This window comes from Temnothorax longispinosus, chromosome 8 (assembly GCF_030848805.1).
Source record: "Temnothorax longispinosus isolate EJ_2023e chromosome 8, Tlon_JGU_v1, whole genome shotgun sequence".
Taxonomy (NCBI): domain Eukaryota; kingdom Metazoa; phylum Arthropoda; class Insecta; order Hymenoptera; family Formicidae; genus Temnothorax; species Temnothorax longispinosus.
Window position 1 is genome coordinate 11361621 of NC_092365.1, and position 24109 is coordinate 11385729.

A 24109-nucleotide genomic window follows, 5' to 3' on the forward strand; every position below is an offset into this window, starting at 1 on the left:
TTCCAGCTCTCCGGCCACCCCCCTCCCCTCCAGACTTTATTGCAAAACCCTCTCACCCAATCCTCCAACTCTTCCCCCCCGTGCTTCCACACCTCACTCAGCATACCATCCACCCCTGCCGCCTTCTCCTCTTTCAATTTCTTTAGGGTCCTTCTCACTTCCCCCTTACTTATTTCCTCCTCGCCTCCTTCACCCTCCCGCCTCATTTCCCTTCCTCCTTTTGACAACCCTGCTTTCCACCCCCCCGAGCAGCCTCATGAAATGTTCCTTCCACTCCGCCATCTCTATCCCTTCCATCACTTTCCTCCTCTTCCTCCTCTCTCTATTAACTATCTCCCACACTTCACTTTCTCTGCTCACTTCCGCCGCCCTTTTTTCCCACCTTTTGTTCTCCTCCTTCTTTTTCCTCTTGCACAGCTCTCTGAACTCTTGCTTCGTTCTTTTGTATTCTTCTGCCCTCCCACCCTTCCTTCTCTACCTCCTCAATTCCCCTCTTGCCTCTCTCTTTTTCTCCAAACACTCTATATCCCACCAGCCCATTTTTCTCTTTTCCTTCTTATTCAGCTCCTCCTCTGTCTCTTTCATTGCTCCCTTCACCCTCCCCTCCACCTCCTCCCATTTTTTTTCTAGCCCCCTCTCCCCCAGCTTCACCCCCCCTAGCTTCCGCTTGAACATTTCTCTCCCTTCTTCGTTCCATACCCCCCTCCATACTCTTTCTCCACCTTTGTGCCCTTTCCCGCTTCTCCACTTTCCTTTCAGCCATACTTCCACCGGTTGGTGGTTGGAGTCCACCCTGTCCCCTATCCTCATCTTTTCTACTCTGTCCTTTGTCTCTCCCTCCCCAATTATATAATCAATCACTGTGCTCCCCCTTCCCCCAATATATGCAAACTCTCCCTCTTCGTCTCCTCTTATGTTCCCGTTGAAGATGCACCACCCTCTTTCCCCCAGAAAGTCCAGCATCAGCCTACCCTCCCTATTAATAATCCGGTTGTGATTGCGGAGCGCAGCGCAACATTTTGGGGGTTCGTCCGATTTGTTCGATCCGTCCGATCCGTGCGATCCCGGACGAGCCCCCAAAATGTTGCGCTGCGTTTCGCAATCACAAGACACTCGCGTTCGCGCCGCGCACTCTCGGACTCGCGTAAAAGAAACAACGCTTGATTACAAAAGGAACTCAAGGGTTTATTAAGAACTTTGTACAAGAATGCGACTCAGGTGGAAGACACGTCCGAACAATCGGAGTCTCCCCGTAAATCTAACGGTCGTTGTTGTTATCAACCGATCAATACATCTCATCGTTAGAAATCGCGCTTCGGCTTGAAGCTTTTCCGGAGCCAAATTCAGCCCACAAACGGGTGTCCCAGCACGGGCGCAACAATATAATAAAATATTAGAATTTGTATCGATGGCAAATAACAAAATCAATTGGAGTTACATCAAACATGAGAGCAGTAAACTAGTAAAATGTACACGATGTACATGTAAATATCTATTAGCAAAGTCAAATATAAAATTAATTGGTAAATCCGAAGCTGAAGTTATATCCATGATTTATTCTTTGTTTGATAGCGACAAAGACTCAAGTCAGTCGTGTTAACGACGCGTCAAGTTTTATTAATTTTATATTTCACTTCGCTCATAGATATTTACATATATACATCGTGTACATTTTACTAGTTTACTGCTCTCATGTTTGATGTGACTCCAATTGACTTTGTTATTTACCATTGATACAAATCCTATAAATTCTAATATTTTATTATACAATATTATCTTTAATTAATTATGTAACTTATATTCATTTATTTAATTGACATTGTTTGTTGGCTGAAGAAGGCTCTATGTTGTTCGAAACGTCCCGACATAGTATGTATTATTCAGATTAAAATAAACTTTTTTTGACATATACTATTACTCGATTATTGGCTGTTGTTGTTTTTTTCGTGGTTTAGACACACGAGTGAGATTTTTTATATTACTCGATATTTAATACTGCTTTTATTTTTCGAAGTAATCATAGAGAGTTTGAAACTACATATATCAATATGCAGTTTAAACTTACTTGTAAGGTCTTAATCCTATTATTAATAATATATTTTATTAAACTTGATTTGAGCTTAAATAAATTTTTACTTCTTTCACAGAATGTCGAATGGCAGGAACTGCTAATGATTACATAGGCACATTATCAACGACTCGCTCGGGCCGAACTTGTGCCAAATGGTTGAACAATTATGATTCTGAACAGATACAACGATCGAACACGTCATTGAAAAGAAGACTTCCTCTTAGGACTTTAAGATCGTTTCGTGCAAACTCTCGCTGGAAACATCATTTGACGACGAAACAACATATTTTATCAATACCATCGCAATCATTTATGAAACCATTATTATCAAATTTATTATCACGATCAGAATTTATAGTTGTCAAACCTGTTCATTTTGTCGACCGAGCCTATTTAAATGACAGTCTTTACCCCGAACGTAGTGTACGAGATGCCAATAATTATTGTAGAGATCCTTCGCGCAATATCGCTGGCACATGGTGTTATACAACTGATCCATTGGTACCGCAGGACCTATGTGATGTAAGGGATTGTGAAAAACCAGGTGAGGCTTTAATTATCGCGCAGCATAAGATTGTTTAGATTAAGAACAATGAAATATTTCTTTTTAATTGTAATAGATATACTCAAAAAAGAGAGGAGTATTCTAACAATAAGTATCAAGAGACACGGTAGAGTCTCGTGCCAAGTACGCGCGCAGCGCAAGACCGCCCGCCCATGTATCTTTATGACGAGTTGCGAGTATTCGATATTATCAGATCTCAATAACCGCTTAACCGATCAAGTAGACCCAACTGATAGCTTGAATTATGTGATAAAGGGTTTGAATTATGTGATAAAAGTGTTTTTTATTTTTTCTCTACGTGCCCTACGAGTAAAGATATTACGACGCAGTCTGAAGTGTTAAATTTTACACTTCAGATACGTCGTCATCGCCGTACGATTGCTTTTGCATCGATAGATGGTGTTTGAGAATATCTCGAGTGTCTTCTCCAATGACGTAATAGGGTAACAAAAAGGTTGTCCGCTACTTTAAAAGTGAATGGTATACATCAAAATAATAAAAAAAGTTCTTATTAACATAGGTCCACAAATGATTTCCTACCGAGTTATGGAAATTACAACTTTTTAGCTTAAATTCGATTTATTAATGAAAAGAATACGTTTCAAGTAATACGTACAAAAATTAAATAAAATGTTTAAAATGATATCCTTGCATGACAATAGGGAAGACCGCGGCTCGTTGGCACAGTTTTCGCAATTTCGGCATTTGAGTTTTTAAACAACTAATTTTCATGATTAAACAGTACGGTAAAAGTGCACAATAACGGACCCAGCCCCAATGACCTTGAACTTGACATATGTTGTCAAGGGCATGATCCTGATGAGTAACTTTTCCTTGTAACTTAATCGTCGCTCATTGTTTATTTAAAAATTGTGGACAAAAAAAGTTTGAGAAATTTCAAGTTTGTGTCAGTGCTAAAGGAAGTAATTTGCTGACATATACTGGCATAAATAGTACACATGTAAGCGGGGAAGGGGCTACAGAATTTTTTATCCCGAATTGCATAAGCCTCCTTATCTATTTGTGAATACTTTTGCTGTGTCGCTGATAATGATTGAGATGCGTGTTGCAACACTCGCTCCGTGCCGTCCGGATATTTATGCAATAAAACCGCATTTACGCCATATGTACTCGCATCCGTTGCTAGGATTAATAGTAATTTTCAAAATGTGCCAAAACGTTATCGCTTTTAAAGTTTTCCCTTGCTCGATTAAAAGCCTGTTTGCAGTCCTACTTCGTCCACTTGAATTTAATGCCGTTCTTTAAAAGCTCGTATAGTGGCTTAAAAATTGCGCTTGGCCCTTTTATAAATTGTCCGTAATAGTTTACTATACCCACGAAAACACGTACTTTGCTCACGCGTTTAAGTCTAGGCACATGTTTAATCGCTTGTATTATACTTGTGGGGTGCGTTCTGTTTCACGCATTGAGCGTATAAATCGCATTCAATGTGCTGCGCGCATTGATATCGTTCCGTTTCGTTAATGCGCATGATGCGCTCTTGAAAACGGAACGGCTTTTCATGCGTTTGATGCAAATAAAAAAATGTGCAAGTAGAAACTTGTGTGTGCACATTGCTTTCTTATAGTTTTTAAGTGTGCAAGTAGAAACTTGCACATTGCTTCTCATAATTTTTGAGTGTACAATTTATAAATGTGAACATTACTTCCTTACAATTTTCAAGTATGCAGATTATAAATTTGCACGTTGCTTAATCAACATTTTATTTCGCTCATGAAGCTTCCTCTTATGAGGAAGCCTATTTTTTATGTATAATTAATTTAGATATTTATTAATTTGGGTTCCTCATAAAGTACGTTTCGAGAACGTGTACTCGAAATCGCTGCAACAACCAAAATACCAATATCTGGAAAATTTATTGACATCGATCGACGAAATACACCTTCTTCAATAACAGTGACGTCATTCCACCGAGCGACGCGTGTCCAAACTCGATTTTCGTCTTCGATCACGTGGCGTGCGATAAGCAAGACGCTGTGAGAGAGTATTTCTCGATGGGCAGACACTCAAGCGTCGATTGCTTTTATCTCTGTCAGACGTACGCGAGAATACCTAAACATCTGATACATAACAACGCAAATCTGCTGATCCTGTTCAAACAGGATGGCACTAATTTAAAACACGTGTATAACGATCACGTAAATACCGACATGTACGATGAATTTTGCTCGTTGTGCCACGATTGTTGGCAATGTAAGTACGGATTCGTAGTGATAGACAAGGACAGTGCGCTTTCGAATGGCCGATACAGAAAAGGATTTAACATGTTCGCGATACCGCAAAAGCGGTCAGTCGTCGCCAATACCTCGTCGAAGGTGAAACATTAGCGTTAGAAATCGACACTCTGCTTTTTTTTTGCCCGTGATGACTGCGACCGTGATGATCGACAGGAGCGACAATATTTGTGAACGCGAGAAGATCGTAAAAGAGATTGCGAAAACGAGTGATACGATTTGCAAGCAACTTCGCGCTTTGAAGACCGGTAAGATCGAGAAGGACATTGAGTTGGACACGCACTTTAAGCCTCTTATCGGACCGCTGAAAGAGATCGTCGACAACTCGAGCTTGATCGCGGTGAAAAAAGAGGAGCCGACGGAAAGCGACGCTGACGCGGGAATCGAAACGCTATCCGTTCAACAGCGCGGGGAGGAGGAGGAGGAGGAAAAAGAAAACGATTAGACTCCTGGTGGGATCGCTTACCGACACCGCGTAAATTTACTAAGGCGAAACGATCGAAAACTCCACTGAATGAACTACCGATAACCTCTACACTGTCCGCGACGACGCGAACCGTACAACCTACAATGTCGGTGTTGTGTATTGAGGTGAGGCAGTAAGAGTAAGAATAACCAGTAGAACTTATTGTTAGTATAGACTTAACAACTTGAAAGTTTATTATAAAAAGACTTGTTACATTCGACACATGTGGTCGCCTGTGTAGTCGGAGCACCAGTAACGCACGGCTCGCTTGCAGGCACGCTCACGTATCGCGTGTACTACCCTTCTCGCTTACATCGTTCTATTTTGAATATACTAACCAAAATACACTATAATTCCTCTCTTTTTAGTTTTCGAGTTGGGGATTTTTCTTGCGCCGATTTTCTAATTTTTTTGAACGTCGTGGTTCGTTACCATCGTCAAGTTTTCGCTTTTTATTGATCGGAACATTTTTGGAATTATTAGATACCATCAGAGATGAGGGGAGAGATGACCAACGCTTCGAAAAATCCCGTCCACAAAGCTTAAGCCGCACTGCGCCATCTGTCTGAACTCAATACTTGCATGAAGCAATGTTAATAAAACAGACTACTGTGTTATCCGAATCGTGGATGTCAATTATATAATATATATTTTATATATAGATATATAGATTATGATTATAATTTATAATACTAATATTAAACAATAATAATAATAATAATATTATATTATTATATATTATTCTTTTTATAATTTGTATGATTCTAATAAGATAAGCTTATCGAAAAATGAATATCACATACGAGATTATATATTTCTTGCTTCCTCATAGAGGAACCTTTGATTGCGTATAAAGTTGGCTCTAATCAATCAAATTTAAAAAAATTATATATAAAATAGGGGTAGAAAAAACCGAAGAAAAGATTGTTTTTTGAGTTTTTGATGTCAATATGTTCAGAGTGTTTTAAAACGTCGAAAAATCGCTATTTTAAAAATGTCGGTATGTGTGTATGTATGTATGTGTGTATGTATGTGCCAAATTTACCAAATTTCTTATATCTCTATGGTTAAGCTTCGTGGACGGGATTTTTCGGAGCGTTGGTTATCTCTCCCCTCATCTCTGATACCATTTCCCCTTTTTTTGGGTGCGATACTGTATAGTCCAGTCAAAATACGGAAAAAGGGGGGGTATCTAGAAAAAATTGCAACACAAGGTTTTATTACGTCATTGTGTTCAGAAAAATATACTGAACAACATATTCAAATTCCGCCATTTTCCGCTATCCCTAAGTATGTTTTTTATTAACAATTTATAAACAAATTCGTTTTTCTCCACAAATACGATGAATTTTGAAATTTTTGTAGAGATCAAAGTTGTAGAACAGACAAATATCTACAAAAAATGTTCTTATGAATTTTTTGAAATATCTCATATTATTTGAGATATTTGCAACAAGAGCTACTAGGCTACGCGCGGAGCGGAGCGGAGAGTTCTAACAAACACACGGCAGTCTCTATATATATATATATCTAGTCTCTACTATTATATAAAGGGGAAAAGTTTGTACTGTTGTTCGGAGTAATCTTAGAAACTATTGGACCGATTTTGAAAGTATTGTATATGAAGTAGGGGTAGAATTTCCCAGGGAGTGCTATAGGGTGTATATTTTTTCGTTACCGATCTTCTGGAAACCGGTTTTTCTAATTTCTTCAATTTTTCGGGAAATAATTGATGGAACCTCAAAGAATTATATATGAAACAGGGGTAGAATTTTCCGGGGAGTGATATGAAGTGTATAATTTTTTGTTACCGATCTTTTTTGGAACCGGTATCCGAAATTTTTCCAATTTTTCGGGAAATAATTGACCGAATCTTAAAGAATTTTATATAAAACAGGGGTAGAATTTCCTAATAAAAAGGTTACCAATTTCTGTCTAAAAAAAATCTACGTAATTGTTCTGATTTCTGCAAATTTTGAGATTTTGAGCTAAATTTTTTTTTATGGATAGAATATTATTATATTGAATTTAGCGAGAATCGGTAAAAGGGTTGCCGATTTTTGCTCAAAAATTGTGTAAGTTATATATCGGGATTTAATAACGGATACTGATATTTCTAAATTTTATATTAAATATTGAGAATTGAGAATTGAGAATTGTTTACCCAGGCGTTTTTTCGGGAATTTTGAGATTGCTCGCTCGCGATGTACACAGAACCTCGATTTTTTAATTAAAAAACCAAGGAATAAAATCGGTAATCGGTAAGTGAAATATCGAGGTTCTGTATTGTTCGGGCGTCGCTTTACGACGGTCGCCCTGAATCTGGATTCCGCTCAGAGTTGAGCGAGAAGCGTGGATAACGCGAGTTGTAAATTCGCGGGAGGAATGAGGATTAAAGCACTCGTAACACAGATTGCACAAAGAAATATATAGTCTTTATTTCAAGAACGGAAAAGACTCGAGGGGGAACAACGGATCGTGCGCCGCGGATTCGGAAATCTTCTGAGTCGTTCGTACTTTTCTGCCAGATATCGCGAACGGAAATCTTGTCTCAGCTTCTCGCATCGAAGCCTCTCGCGTAGCGGAGATCTTGTACGCGTCGAACGGAAATCTTGAGCGCGCGGCAGACGAACGATCGCGAGCGGAGCACGACCGGAAGTTTTCGGACCCCTCGATAAGTAGCACACTTAAATTATAAGTAACTTTGATCAGCACTTTAGACGAAACGAGCGAGTAGCGATTCAAGTCGCGATTTAAGAGGAAGAGAGCCGTGCTGTCTTTAGACGAGGATTGATACGCGACGACTTTTGGCTATGAGTTCTAGCTCAAGACTTGAGGCTAGGAATCCTCAGCAACGACTGACTGTCCGGCGAGCGAATTCGCCGTTTACTCAAAAGGGTTGTTTTTCAGGAACGAACGCGCGATGAGAGCTGAATCGCTATTCGTCCGTATGGTCACATCACGCGTCAAAACAGCCGTTTCCGTGCTTCGACACAGAAGGGAGCACTCTCGTAACGCGTGATCGCGATCGATGGGCTTCGAGGGCGCGGGGATCGCGGGGAACGTATATTTCGCACAAGTTCGACCGAGCTCGAGCAACATAAACATCGGCATTTCTCGATGTTAAATATAATAATGTTTTCGAGCCGATGTTTCGCGTAGAAAAGTTCGACGGATCTCGAACATGTATACATCGCGAACGAGCAATCTCAAAATTCCCGAAAACACGCCCGGGTAAACCAAGGGATGATGTCGCTGATCGGTAAATGAAATATTGGAAAAGCGGAATTGACTCAATAGTGTGAAACTCGAGTAGAAAAAGACCGGTTACGATTTGAAATTAGAGGCATTTAGTTATAATTTAAATTACGAATATCAATTTCATCCGAGTGTAATAATTGGGAAAATGGATGTAATATGTGATCATTGTCAAGTAAAAAAGTTTAAAACCTAAGCACCTAAGATGTGTTATTCATGCAGGAAAGTTAAACTACCGTCTTTAAATCAACCGGCACACTCCTTATGTTTGTCCACAATAAGGATATTGAAACACAAATGAAGTCGTTTCAAGAAAAACGACTCTCGGGCGAAGCCCGGGTAACCAGCTAGTATACATATATGGGACAATCTACGTCACTTTTACCTCCACTCTGTCCAAAATTGGTATGGACGGATTTTAATGACTAAGGGCGGAAAATGTTCGTCTTGAAAAGAGCTTTCGAAAGCCGTGGCATATATGCGCAATTCAACATGGCGTCATGTTGAATCTGAAATTTTGAATTTATCCCTTTAAGCAGCCATAATTATGACGCCATGTTGAATTGTGCATATATGCCACACGCTTTTCGAAAGCTCTTTTCAAGACGAACATTTTCCGCCCTTAGTCATTATTTATCCGTCCATACCAATTTTGGACAGAGGGGGGGGGGGGTTAATGTGACGTGGATTGTCCCATATATGTATATATATATATGTGTGTGTGTGTGTGTGTGTGTGTGTGTGTGTGTGTGTGTGTGTGTGTGTGTGTGCGCGCGTGCGTGCGTGCGTGCGTGTGTGTGTGTGTGTGTGTGTGTGTGTGTGCGCGCGTGTGTACATAGACACATACTAGTATCGAGAACCAACTCAAGTTTCTTGTAGAACCTAGAGAACTAGCAGCGACCGGTAGAGACTGCCGTGTGCTTGTTAGAACTCTCCGCTCCGCTCCGCGCGTAGCCTAGTAGCTCTTGTTGCAAATATCTCAAATAATATAAAATATTTCAAAAAATTCATAAGAACATTTTTTGTAAATATTTGTCTGTTCTACAACTTTGATCTCTACAAAAATTTCAAAATTCATCGTATTTGTGGAGAAAAACGAATTTGTTTATAAATTGTTAATAAAAAACATACTTAGGGATAGCGGAAAATGGCGGAATTTGAATATGTTGTTCAGTATATTTTTCTGAACACAATGACGTAATAAAACCTTGTGTTGCAATTTTTTCTAGGTCTAATCGTATTTTGACTGGACTAGTACCTGCGCGTACCATTTGATTTACATGTCTTTTAGTTATATATTCGTCTTTCAATTTTACAGTGTAAGTCACAGGTAAAAGCTTCTTTTGATCTGCGCTTTCGTTCTATTTTCCGTGTCTCTACGAAAATCTTTTACGTAAGCAGTGTCTCTTTGATTGAAACTACACGTTTTAGATTTGCAACCTTTTTGATTAAATTGATTTTTCTCTACAGTACCTGTTACATCTGGTTTAAGTAAATCAAAACGTGTGTGCAGCTTTCTTTTGAACATTAACCATGCGGGAGTTTTACTAGTTGTACAATGTTCTGTATTCCTGTAATTGTTTAAAAATCTACTTATTGCAAATTGTAATTCGTGACCGTCTTTTACCATTTTATTAACTTTATCCTTGAAAGTATGTACGAAGTTTTCTGCAGCACCATTCGTTGCTGGATGGTATGGCGGAGTAAATGTGTGAGTTATTTTATGCCTTTTTAGAAAACCTTTGAATTCTACACTTGTCAATTGTGGACCATTATCACTAACTAAATGTTTTGGTAAACCGAATCTAAATTAGTTTACGAGAAGTCGTGTCTTTCTTCACGTTGATTATTTCTGGCCACTTCGAATGAGCATCTATAACTACCAAAAAATCAACATGAATACGCGTCCAAGGTGTACTTGGCCACTGCCATGGAGTTAATGTAGATTTCATAGGTTCCGGTCTTAATTCTAAACATACTTTGCATGTGTTTACCATCGATTCGATGTCTGAGTCTAAGTTTGGCCACCAAAAATAATTTCTTGCCAATTGTTTTATCTTGACCATGCCCATATGTGATGAATGTAGTTCTTTAAGTACATCGTCTTGTTTTTCTGGTATGATTACTCTGTATCCCCAGATCAAACACCCTTTCTCTACACTTAATTTGTTTCGTTTGTTATACAAATTTTTTTCTTTTGAAGATAATACGTCCGGTTTTAGCCATTCGTTTTTTAAAAACTTAACCACTTTTTTTAACAATGAATCTGTGGCTGTGTGAGATGCTACTAATGAAAAATCTATGGTTCGTGTACCATCTTTAATATAATTTATACAAGTAAATTCTGTCTCAAAAACTGACGTATTGTCTTTGATAGGTAATTTTGACAGCGCATCGAAATTGCCATTAGCTTTCGATTTCACTACTTTGATAGTATAGGTATAACCCAATAAAAAATACGTCTTTGTAATCTACTATGTAACATATTTGACATGTTCTTATTTCCAAAAATGAACTTTAGGGGCTCATGATCGGTCTTTAAGATAATGGAATTACTATAAATGTATTGGTAGAATTTTTTAAAACCAAAAATTATTGCACTTGCTTCTTTATCAATTATTATTGCCCTGTGCAGTTCACTTTTAGGAATTATTTTCGATGCAAACGCTATTGAGCGTTCAGTATTGTTCTCATAACGATGAGATAATATCGCAGATAGCCCGTATTGGCTCGCATCGCACGCCAATACAAGCTGCTTATCCGGATCGTAAATATCTAATACTCTGTCAGAAGAAATTTGCTTTTTTAGCCAATTAAAACCTTTTTCGCATGCTTCTGTCCAGTTCCATTTTCCGCTATTACAAAGATCGTATAAAAGTTTTACGTATTCTGATCTATTTGGTAAGAATTTCTCGTAAAATGTAACTAAACCCAAAAATGCTTTTAATTTTTTTTGTTTTTGCGGTCTTGTCGCTTTAGTAATTGCTTCTACTTTTGATGGACTTGTCCTTAAGTCTGATTCGTCGATTACATAGCCCAGTATTTTGATTTTATTTATGAAAAAATCGCATTTTGCTAAATTTACACGTAAATCCGCTTTTTCTAATCTGTCAAAAATTTCGTTTAACGTAGTAACGTAGTAACTTGTTCTTTGCCTGTACGTTCCGTGCAATATATGTTGTCTATGTAAATTTCAGTATTCTTAACTCCTCTTAAAATTTCTTCCAGTATGTCCTGACATTCAGCTGGACTAGATGCTACTCCTTCCCCTAATCTTGTGTACCTGTACAACCCGGTTTCAGTTATAATAGTTAATGCGTCCCTAGATTCTTCGTCTAATTCAAATTGCATGAATGCATGTTTTAAATCGATTTGCGACCATTTATTTTTTACTTTAAGTGTTGTAAAAATTTTTTCTTTAAGTGGTATTGGATGTCTTTTAATAATTAATTGTGGATTAACTGTCAACTTGAAATTTCCACAAATTCTTACTTCACCGTTTTTCTTTAATACCGGAAAAATGGGAGTTGCCCATTTGCTTACTGATACTGGTTCGAGGTTTCTTGCTTTTATTAATCGTTTGATTTCTGCTGATATTTTTGCTTCTAATGTGAATGGCACATGATAAGGCTTTGAATTGTCTTTAAAATATAGGCGAATTTTTCTACCTTTGTAACAGTCTTGTGTATCAGAAAACAAAGTAGGAAACTTTTCATTATTTGATTTTTAACATCATTACTTGTGATATTTAATACTGTACTCTCGATAGAGTTAAGATTAAATTTTAATGGCCATAAATCAAATGCCTTAAGCCACTGTCTGCCTATAAGTAAAGGACCTGGACCTTTCATAATGTAAATGTCAAGTATTCTTTCTTTACCTAAAAATTTTACTTCTAAATTTTTCAGCATCCCGATTGGATTTAATGAAATGTTGCCATAACTTGTAAGATCTACATCGCTTTTCCATAAGGGTACATTTGGAAAATGTTTTTCTTTAACATCATTCAGCATTGCTGCTACGTATGAGCCTGTATCAACTTCCAATCTGAAGTTTTTTTTATTGATTTGTACGTCCGCAAACATTGGTTCTGCGACCATTTTCAAACATTGCTTTATTAAAGATAGGATAAAAATCAGATGTGCTATCTGATTCCTCGTCGGAATTGGAAGAATTATTATTATTGTTACTCTTCATTAAATGAAATTTGTTTTTGTTGCTTTTGTTTAGCTCGTTATTTTTTGAAAAAATATTTTTGCCATGTTTAGAAATGCATGCTTTTTCCAAGTGACCCTGTTTTTTGCAAAAGTTACAAACTTTGTCTTTAAATTTACAATCATAAGTTATATGACTATTTCGCATACCGCAACAATAACATATACAACTTTTAATTTTACGTTGATTATAATTTTATCATTATTAATCATTATTCGCGCCCTTCGTCGTCTTCGTACCTTCTGCGATCGCTTGGTTACCTTTATTTGGTTGACGCTTTTTACCTCGTGGTTGCCTCTGGTTCTGCTGTCGCATCAGCTTAACTTCCGAGGAATTCGAAGGATTCGGCTTCTGTGCACTGGCTGCATTTTCCAACGCTGCTTCTCTTGTTAAGGCAATCTGCACTGCCTTCTCATAAGTCAGGTTTGTTTCGCTGAATAGTGCCACTCTTGTACCGTGCTCCGTGACTCCGCAAACCAGCGGATCACGAAGCGCATCGTTAAGCTCCGTGAAATTACAATTGATGGACAGTTCTTTGAGTCTCGCGACAAATTTGCTTATTGACTCCGTGTGAAGCTGCTTGGTTTGTTGAAACTTGCATCTTTTCATAGCAAAACTTTTCTTCGGGCACAAATGTTCTGTCATCATTTTTATTAATTTGTTAAACTTTTTGTCCTTTGGTTTAGCCGGTGCGCTCAATTCGCGAATTAATTTATATGTTTTGGCACCGCACTTAGTCAACAGTATTGCCACTTTCTTTGGCTCGGATGTTATATCGTTAGCGATGAAGAATAGTTCCAGCCGTTCGATGTATTTCTTCCAGCTGTCTTTATTCTTGTGGAATTCAAACTTCTTGTTCATATCGAGTTCTGTTTTGTTCATATCGTGTTATTGTATTGATGTAATACTGCTTCAGTATCTTCGCTTTTCGCCGTCTCGTTTTCTGATGACCTTACGTCTTCGTAGTGGTCTTGCACGGTCGTGTTGTCGTTTTTATTATCCGGCACTTTCGTTAGATTTTCCTTTAATTTTTTAGCTTTCACGTTTTGCTCCTTTCGTATCCGTGTTAGTTGTAAACTGCGTAGTTTACGTACAATTTCCCTAAGTTTTTCGATTCCAAGTAAAGGAATTGTTTCAGTCGCTTCAAAGTTGCACAGTATCTCGATTAATTCAACTTTTGATAAGCTCTGCACTGTTATTCTCGTCAAATCCATATAACTTGTATAAGTCCGACCAACTTATTTTGCATGTATGAAGTGGCAGAATATTTTTGTAACAAAGAGCTGTACTGCACGTTCCTTACGACGGTGCAATAAAACTGTAATGCATGCTCTTTTCGGCGATGGGAATGTGATTGGCATGCACTGTATAGCTGAAGAATGTGTCAAAGCTTAAGCGCGTCTCGTCCGAGCGTGCGAACTGCCACTTACGTAGTAGAGTCGTTCCGCTCCAAACACGTTTTTGCTTTTCGGCACTCCCTTTTACTTGCGGAAACTGCTCCGTGCCTTTCGACTTTTCCTCGTCGCCAGTTGTTGTGTATTGAGGTGGGGCAGTAAAAGTAAGAATGACCAGTAGAACTTAGTATAAACTTAACAACTTGAAAGTTTATTATAAAGAGACTTGTTACATTCGACACGTGTGGTCGCCTGTGTAGTCGGAGCACCAGTAACGCACGGCTCGCTTGCCGGCACGCTCACGTATCGCGTGTACTACCCTTCTCGTTCTATTTTGAATATACTAACCAAAATACACTACAAGTCGGAATTACCCGATGATGTTTTTAAAACCACGGACGATTCGACCGCGACGTCCGTTTGAAAGCAGTTGTAAACACCGGAAGGTCAGAAAACATTTTTTGAAACGTTGCAAGATCTTTTGGGTCCACTGGGCCGAGAGTACATCAGGGCTTTTCTGAGCGTCGATCGAAACATAGACACCGTATGTGGCGTTTATTTTAACAAGAATGGAATGATGCTCGGTAATAAACGTTTTGACGTGGACAACGTGGATAGCATAATTATCGACGGCGTACGATATATCGGCACACCCGGTCTTTACGAGTTGATCTTCAAGAAAATACCCGATGACGAGATCTACACGGAGGACACGATAAGCAAAAGTACAAAAACCTGCTATTGGCAACGAGTGCTCATAAATTCAGGCATGATCCTCGCGAGCGAGTACTGGCCAACAGGGAATACAAGTATAGATATGTAATCGCACCGTTGATACCTATCAAATCTAAGAAGAAAAAATCTGAAAAGGGATTATTCGCGCCTCGCGCGATGACGCTAACCGACAATAAGATCGACTATGTGCACTGGGACAACTTTAACGAGCTGGTGGATCGTCTGCGATTGCTCGACGCTTCGCGTCACGCTGGGAACAATGTCCACGACAATGAGATCATGTGATCAAGGAACTTTGCGAGGCTGGGTTTATTTATTATAAATTAAACGGCGCGACAGCGATCCGTTCAATCAGTGTCGAAATGACGATCAAAATGCGCCCGTACTCGCGTTTCAACAGAGGCTACCACTACATACTCACCGTCATCGATGTGCTGAGCAAGCACGCGTGGGCCGTGCCGCTCAAGGGTAAAAGCGGCAACGAGACAGCTGATGCTATCGCTGAGATAATTCGAGATAGCGTGAGGTGCCTTAGTAACTTACAAACCAATATGGGGAAAAAATTTTACAACACCGACGTGCAACGTCTCGTGAGAAAACACGGCATCAATCATTATTCCACGTATTCGGTGATGAAGGCATCGGTCGTCGAGCGATTCAATCGCACGTTAAAGAACGATATGTGGAAGATGTTTACGCTCAACGGAAATTACAAGTGGGTCGACGCGTTATCGCGACTCGTGTCGGATTACAACGCGCGCAAGCATCGAACGATCGGCATGCGACTTGTCGACGTTACCCCCGCGATCGCCGAAAGACTCTTGGCTACGGTGTACAGCGCGATAAAGATCGCGGATCCAGCAAAGTTCAAAGCAGGCGACTCGGTACGTGTCAGCAAATACAAGACAATTTTCGAGAAGGGTTACACGCCGAATTAGACCACCGAGATGTTTAAGATCGTTAAAGTGCAGCGTACCAATCCTGTAACCTATCTACTCGAGGACTATCATGGACAATCCGTCGCTGGAGCGTTCTACGAGCACGAGTTGCATCGCGCGACTTATCCTGACGTGTATCTCGTGGAGAAAGTACTGCGCAGGAAAAGTGACGAGGTTTACGTGAAATGGCTGGAATTCGATGGATTGCACAACTCTTGGATACACAAGGACAATGTGATTTAATTCGTGCAGATTGTATTTTTAAAACATATGAAAAAACTAAACTATGTAAAAAAATATTAAATACAAAATATCCAATATATAAAAATATATAATAAAAAAATATTTAAAATATAAAATACAAAAATGTGTGATTAATATTCCTTCCATTAATATATTCCTTCCATTAATATCTATATATATAAGTCACGTCTGTCTGTCTGTCTGTCTGTCTGTACGCGAACTACTCATTCGTTAGTAGACCGAATTTTTACCAAAAGTATATGACGTAGGGGTAGAATTTTCCGGGGATGAAAATGTTGCGGCCATTTTTTTGCTACCAATTTTCTGGAAACCGATTTTTCTAATTTTTCTAATTTTTTGGGAAATAATTGACCAAATTTAAAAGAATTATATATGAAACAGCGGTAGAATTTTTTGGGGAGTGCTATAAAGTGTACAATTTTTCGTTACCGATCTTTTTGGAAGCCGGTTACAAAATTTTTCCAATTTTTCGGAAATTAATTGACCGAATCTTAAAGAATTATATGAAGTAGGGGTAGAATTTTCCGGGGATTGCCATAAAGTGTATAATTTTTCGTTACCGATCTTTGGGAAAATCGGTATCAGAAAATTTTCCAATTTTTCGGAAATTAATTGACCGAATCTCAAACAATTGTATATGCTGATTTTTTTGAAACCGCGAGTTTAATTTTTCATTAGTGTACTGATTTTCTTGAAACGTTTCCGATTTTTGTTTAAAAAAATTACGTGATGTAAAAAAAATGTATATTAGAAGACGGTCAGGATGATCTATTCTAAGAGCAGCACTAAATTATGAAATAGAGGAAGCTGCAAAGGCAAAAAAAAAATAAATTTTTTTTTTATAATTTTTGGGAATTAAATCGTTCATAGGTCGATTAGTTTTAAATGAAATATGTTGTATGTAGGATTACCGATTTTCTGGAAACCAGTTTTTCTAATTTTTCGGGAAATAATTAACCGAATTTTAAAGAGTTATATATGAAACAGGGGTAGAATTTTCCGGGGAGTGCTATAAAGTGTATAATTTTTTGTTACCGATCTTTTTGGAAGCCGATATCAGAAATTTTTTAATTTTGTGGGGAATTAACCACAGTTACTTCAATTCGTGACTGTCGCGAGCAATTAAGATCGGTTTTTGGAAACCGGTTACGAAATTTTTTCAATTTCTCGGAAAATAATAAGTAGTTTGCGTCAGACAGACAGACATACAGACGTCAGGTACTTATATATATAGATAGGGGTAGAAAGAACTAAGGAATGTAATAGAATTAGAAAAATTGCTAATAATAAAGTGGTTTACGATTTCTGTTAAAAAAAAAATATATATATATACGTGATTGCTCCAATTTCCGCAAACTTTGAGATATCAAGCTGAATTCTTTTATGGATAATTTTTTTTAATGGATAATTTTTATGGATAATTTTTTGTTACCAATTTTTAGAAACTGGTTTGGAAGTTATTAAAATTTTGAGAAATAATAAGTATTAATTGACTAATTTTTTTTAAACCAATGCCAAAATTTTTAAAATTTTTAAAGGATTAGTTTAATTTTTTATTAATGGATAATTTTTTATTAATGGATCGATTTTCTTAAAACCGGTGCCAAAATTTTTCTAATTTTTTGTTGATGATTTTGATGAAATTGGTACCAAAAGATTACTAATTTTATGGAGATGGCTACTATGGGATTGAAAATTGGGTTTTATGAGGTTCTATTGGTGCTCCTAATTAATGAGTGAGTTTGGGGAGAGGGGAATAGATTTTGAGCCCGCGCGAGGCGCGGGCGAAAAATCTAGTCTATATATATAAGTCACGTCTGTCCGTCTGTCTGTCTGTACGCGAACTACTCATTCGTTAGTGGACCGAATTTTTACCAAAAGTATATGAAACAGGGGTAGAATTTTCCGGGGATGAAAATGTCGCGGCCATTTTTTTGCTACCAATTTTCTGAAAACCGATTTTTCTAATTCTTTTAATTTTTTGTAGAATTTTTCGGGGAGTGCTATAAAGTGTATAATTTTTCGTTACCGATCTTTTTGGAAGTCGGTTACAAAATGTTTTCAATTTTTCGGAAATTAATTGACCAAATCTCAAACAATTGTATATGAAGTAGAGGTAGAATTTTCTGGGGAGTGATATAAAGTGTATTATTTTTTGTTACCGATCTTTTTGGAAACCGGTTACAAAATTTTTCCAATTTCTCAAAAAATAATTGAATCTTAAAGAATTACATATGAAATAAAGGTAGAATTTCCCCGGAATTGCTATAAAGTGTATAATTTTTTGTTACCGATTTTTTTGGGAACCAGTTACAAATTTTTTGAAATCTTTTGGGAATTAATTGACCAAATCTTAAAGAATTATATATGAAATAGGAATCAAAATTTTTTTAATTTTTGGAGGATAAGTTTATTTTTTTATTAATGGATAATTTTTCATTATGGACGTTCACCGGCAAAATCGTTTTCTTAGAAATTTTCTTAAACTTTTAGTATATGTTTAATTAAACGCGTTTTATACGTAGGCGTTTTATTCAATGCCCCTTGCGGTACTAAAATTTGAGATATTCAGCTTGAAAGTTCCGATTTTTAACACGGGATCTCTATGTTGAGCTCTTTCGACACGGAAATTTTAATGAATAATAAGTACAGTTTTCTTAGAATTTTTTTGAAAAAATAGTATAAGATGCCTCATATTATTAGTAACGTGTGACAATAAAGTTCGATATAGCAAGCGCTTTTTATTTTTGAGAAATAATCGTCTAAAGAACACTATCGGACATAATTTTCGTCTGCTCGGAGGCAGGGAGAAGGAGATATCACTGCGAGACTTGGCAACGTTGCTACCGCTGCGACATATAGGTTAAGTAGAGAACGTCAAGATCTTATGGGCAACGTTATTTAAATCAAGTTATTTAATCTTTTTTCTTTATGATTCATTATTATTTACTTTTAGAATAAACAAGTAGGACGTACTCATTTATGATTGGTATTGGAGAAATGGAAACGGAACAAAAATTTGCCAGATCGAGTAAAGCTGCGCGGCTAGACGAGTTTCAGACTTTTGCGCACGGAAGTAGTTGCCAACCATATCATTACTCCGTGAGTCTGAGTTGAGCACAACTGCCACCGGAGAACGTCCTTAAGAATTGATTTTCTTGAAACCAGTGCCAAAATTTTTCTAATTTTTTGATGATTTCGAAAAAAGAAAATAAAATGGAAGAAAATGAAAGAGAGTTAATTGAAATATTTGACAATATGCTAATCTGCATCTATTATATTATCTATTATTTTTTATATTTTAAAAAAGAATTGGAAGAGATGTAGGTTAAAGTTTGAGGAGAAAGAATATCAAAGGTGCTCCTAATTAATGAGTGAGCTTGGGGAGAGGGGAATAGATTTTGAGCCCGCGCGAAGCGCGGGCGAAAAATCTAGTAATACATACGTTACATTACATACATACATATGTACATACATGCATATATACATACATAAATGATATTACATATATTGCATACATTGCATACATTGCATACGTTACATACATTAATCTTTATGTTTAATAGCTATCATTTCTTTCACGCGGGCACTTTGCAAGAGGCGTTTCCTGCCATATGGCGTAATCACCTTCACTGTTCCTAGGTACTGTGAAGTTAACCCTTTTCCACAGCTTCTTGAGTTTATCGCAAAACGCCTCTAAGTTCTCAGCGTTCATGTTACGACATCTCTTTGGAATTTTCATCGAAACTCTACTCATATACATTTCGATCTGTTACCGAAAGCTATTATTGTTCGTATCCACAGTTCTTCCCGCACACATGGGCTTCCGATCCCTCTTCGCAGAGGATACGTCGCCAGATTCCAGCGAGCGTCCTCCTTCAACGCGACCGCCCTAACACCATATAAGTTCGGCGATAGAGGTTCGCGACGATGAACACCACCGTCCGATTCCGATATAATTTTGTCACAATCTTAAAGATTCTTTTGCAGCAGTTAGATCACGTTATTGTAGGGGGAAGAATAATGTACTACTACTCGTTACTTCTTTTCGAGATTAACACACTTTCTTCTTCTTTTGCTTCCTTTCTTTCTTCCCGCCAACTGCCTACTGCCTACTCTCTTTACTTCCGCGCTACCAACCTAACATTTTACGATTCTCGACTCTTCTGCCATGCCAACTTAACATTCTTCAATCCTACCAACTCCTTACCAACATAATGCTCACAACTCGGCCATTCTGACATTAGCCCGGCCTCGGGCTTACCAGGATATACATATAATAACTTTGCTTAAAATACTTAACACTAACTCAAAACGCTTACATCTATTCTTATACGGATAGACAAATCATTATTCAGACGGAAACCACATACGGTCTCAAATTCGCTGCTTCCCATGTACCCATATACGGCTTCTGAGTTATTTGGTGTCCTTCGATATCCTTAACTACATACCGATCATTGCGCAACTTTTTAGATATTTTGTACGGGCCTTTGTAGGTCGGAATCAGCTTTTTAGATACACCCGCGTTACTTTTGAAATTTCGCACCATCACACGATCTCCAACTTCATACTGATGCGGCTCTTTTCTTTTGCGATCAAAGTGATCTTTGGCATACTTTTGACTAGTTTCAATTTCTTTCGCAGCGGTATCTCTAATCTTACTTAAATCTAGATTTCTATCATTTACATCATTTTCAATATATATTTTCTTACATAGTCAGTCACTTTACCACGCTGTGTAACTCCAAACAGCAATTTACTCGGAATCTCTTTGATAGTTTTGTGTATAGTATTATTTAAAGCATATTTGATTTCTTCTAACATTTTGTATCAGTGGTCACCCACCGAACTATCACTTATCTTTGCCAACATTGGAGTCACAACGCGATTTACACGCTCAATTTGTCCATTAGCTTGAGGGGAACCGGTCGCTATCTTAACATGCTTTATATCATTTTCTACAACAAATTTCTGCAACAAACTCACTGAATTCACTAGATGTGAACGCTGTTCCCCTATCTGAGACGATAACACTTGGTTTACAGTAATACGCAAAATACTGAGAAAAACAGACAATAACTTCTTTACTAGTAGTAGACTTAGTAGCATATAGTTTTACAAACTTAGTAAACGATTCAATTACTAAAAATATATACTGCTTAAACAAACGTTGCTCTACTGGACCATAATGGTCAATGTGTAACGTTGCAAAAGGAACATTCCCCTTTGGGATACAATGCAGAAATCCCTCCACTTTACCGCTACTCGGTGAGAATGCTATGCATTTAAGGCAATTTTGTATGTGATTCTCTATCTTTCTCTTCATATTTGGGAACCAATAGCTGCTTTTAATAATACTTCTTACTTTATCTAATCCTAAATGACCCATACTATCGTGGTATCTATATATCACATAGATTTCATACTCTCAGGAACATAAAACAACACGCCGTCTCCCATCTTTCGATATACAATACCATTTCTTAGCTCAAAATTGCGATCCTCCTTTTTCTCTAACTGTTCACGCAACTCTTTGATTTTAGCATCTTGACTTTGACAAACCGATAGATTAAACTCGAAGGAATTTTCTTCCGCTATAAGAACATCAGTTACTCTACTTAAAGCATCTACATGTTTCATTTTATCTCCACTTCGATGTTCAATAGTATAATCATAGTTTTGCAGTTCCAATGCCCATCTGGCAATTCGAGGGTTCAAATCTTTCTTATCTAGAGTGAGTTTTAACGCGTTACAATATGTAATTATCTTGAATTTTATGCCAAACAAATAATTGCGAAAACGTCTTAGCGCATAAATAATAGCCAGAGTTTCCAGCTCAAAACTGGTGGTACTTACTCTCCATGTCGGTCGTACGCTTTGAAAAATAAAAAATAGGATGTAACTTACGGTCCGCTTTCTTTTGTAATAACACCGCTCCAAATCCTATAGAGGTTGCATCGCAGTGCAACTCTGTACTATCTTTAGCATTATACACAGCCAATACAGGAGCTCTAACTAGCGCATCTTTCAAATCATTGAAAGACTTCAATTCTTGTTCTCCCATCTGAAAACTAGCATCCTTTTTTAGTAAGTCATACAATGGCTTCGCTCTAATCGAAAAGTTCTCTATATATTTGCGAAAATAAGAGCAAAGACCAACAAAAGAGTGAACCTTATGGACATCGCGAGGTATCGGGAAATCCACTACCCCTTGCACACCAGCTTTAGTCGGTCTTATGCCCTCGCTACTTACTGCATATCCTAAATAATCTACACTAGTATATAAAAACTTACACTTGTCTAATCTAAGTACAAGATGATTTTCGTTCAATATTTCAAAAACTTGACTTAACACTCGTATGTGATCTTCTAAAGTTACCGTAGCTATTATCACATCATCAATATATACGCTTACATCACCACTCTCGATTAATTTTTTGAAAGACTTATTTACATGCTTTTAAAATTTCTGTGAAGCCGGTTTTAATCCGAAGGGCATTTTTGTGAACTCAAATACTCCAAACGAAGTAACAAATGCAGTAAACTTCCTTGACTCCTCGTCATTTATATGGTAAAAACCATCCTTAAAATCTAAGATACTAAAATAGCGTTTATCTCCAACTATTTCTATCTGCTCTTCAATCACTGGTATTGGATGATTTTCACGCAAAATGACTTTATTTAAATGCCTGTAATCCACACACATACGAAGTTCACCGTTTTTCTTTCTAACTAAGACTATGGGAGAGACGTATTCCGACTCACTTTCTCTAATTACACCTTTCTGTAACAAATCATCCAAAATTTTCCTTAACTCTTTCTTTTCATGTTGCGACAATCTGCGCGGATTATAATGGAAAGGTTTAGTGTCACTAAGAACGAGTTTTAACTCCGTTTTAACTTTCGGCTCCACAGGTTTCTCGGCTTCCACATACTTATGCCGAAATCCTTCCTTTAGTTGCTCCTGATACTCAAATGGAATTTCCGGATTTATATTCAAATCGTTTACAATGTCTACTTTATCGCTAACTTCAATATTTAGAATTTCAGCTACAGCTGTATCATAGCCTATTTCGGATGGCTTAGTTAAACTCAAATTAAATACTTTTAAAACATTCCTACACAGTACAGCTGATACTCTCATAGTATTGTTAGGAACTACATACACAGCTAAATCTTTTTTCTCTACTCCATCTAAGCAAATATGTACTTTGACACTTCCCAATACATTCAACTTGCTATTATTAATACCGCAAAGTTCATCGGCAACATCCAACTCATTTATGCAATGACTAGGTAAATACTTTGCTTTTACAAACGTGACTGAACTCTCTGTATCTATCAACGTTTCTAACTGAAATGAACAATTTACTTTCAAATCACTTATCTTATACATTACGAGTTGTTTAAACTCTTCATCATGAGACAACGTTTTATGAACATAATTCACTGACCTTTGGTACAATCTTTTATTACGTGTCCCACTTCTCCACAATTGAAGCACGCTCCCTTCTCCTTTGGTGGCTGCTGACATTCCTTGGCCCAGTGCCCCATCTTGCCACAATTGTAACACCTGATTGTCTTTGGTTGCCCCTTACTGGTGTCCTTATCAGCTTTTTCAGACGAACTTGAAGTAGCCACCTTACTGCCCGTCTTCTGGCTCTGCACATTCCGTCCATTCCGATTCTTCCAATCCGAGATAGTGATTTTTTAAATGCCGCCAACAGCTCCGCTTTTGACTTGAAATGCTGTATTCTTGCTTGATTGCAGTTGTGTGTCCGCAATGTCGTCAATAATATAATCTATGAGTTCAGCATCTTCTACGGGCACATTATTGGCGAGTACAACTTTAGCATGATAATAGTCGCTAAAAGTCTTACTCGGTTTCCATCTTCTGTTCTAAAATTCTTTACGTAGCACCATCTTACTCGGCCGCAAATTAAAC

General features: G+C 37.7%; 1 protein-coding gene across 1 annotated transcript in view; it reads left to right on the plus strand.

Annotated features, from left to right (window-relative positions):
- Positions 1–2155: 2155 nt before the first annotated feature.
- The window catches only part of LOC139818283 (putative macrophage stimulating 1-like protein), a 63136-nt gene continuing 41182 nt past the window's right edge, over positions 2156–24109 (plus strand). Inside the window, exons 1-2 of the mRNA XM_071786903.1 lie at positions 2156–2312; positions 2421–2615. Coding sequence (XP_071643004.1) covers positions 2156–2312; positions 2421–2615 — 352 coding nt within the window. The remainder of the gene's footprint in view (positions 2313–2420; positions 2616–24109) is intronic.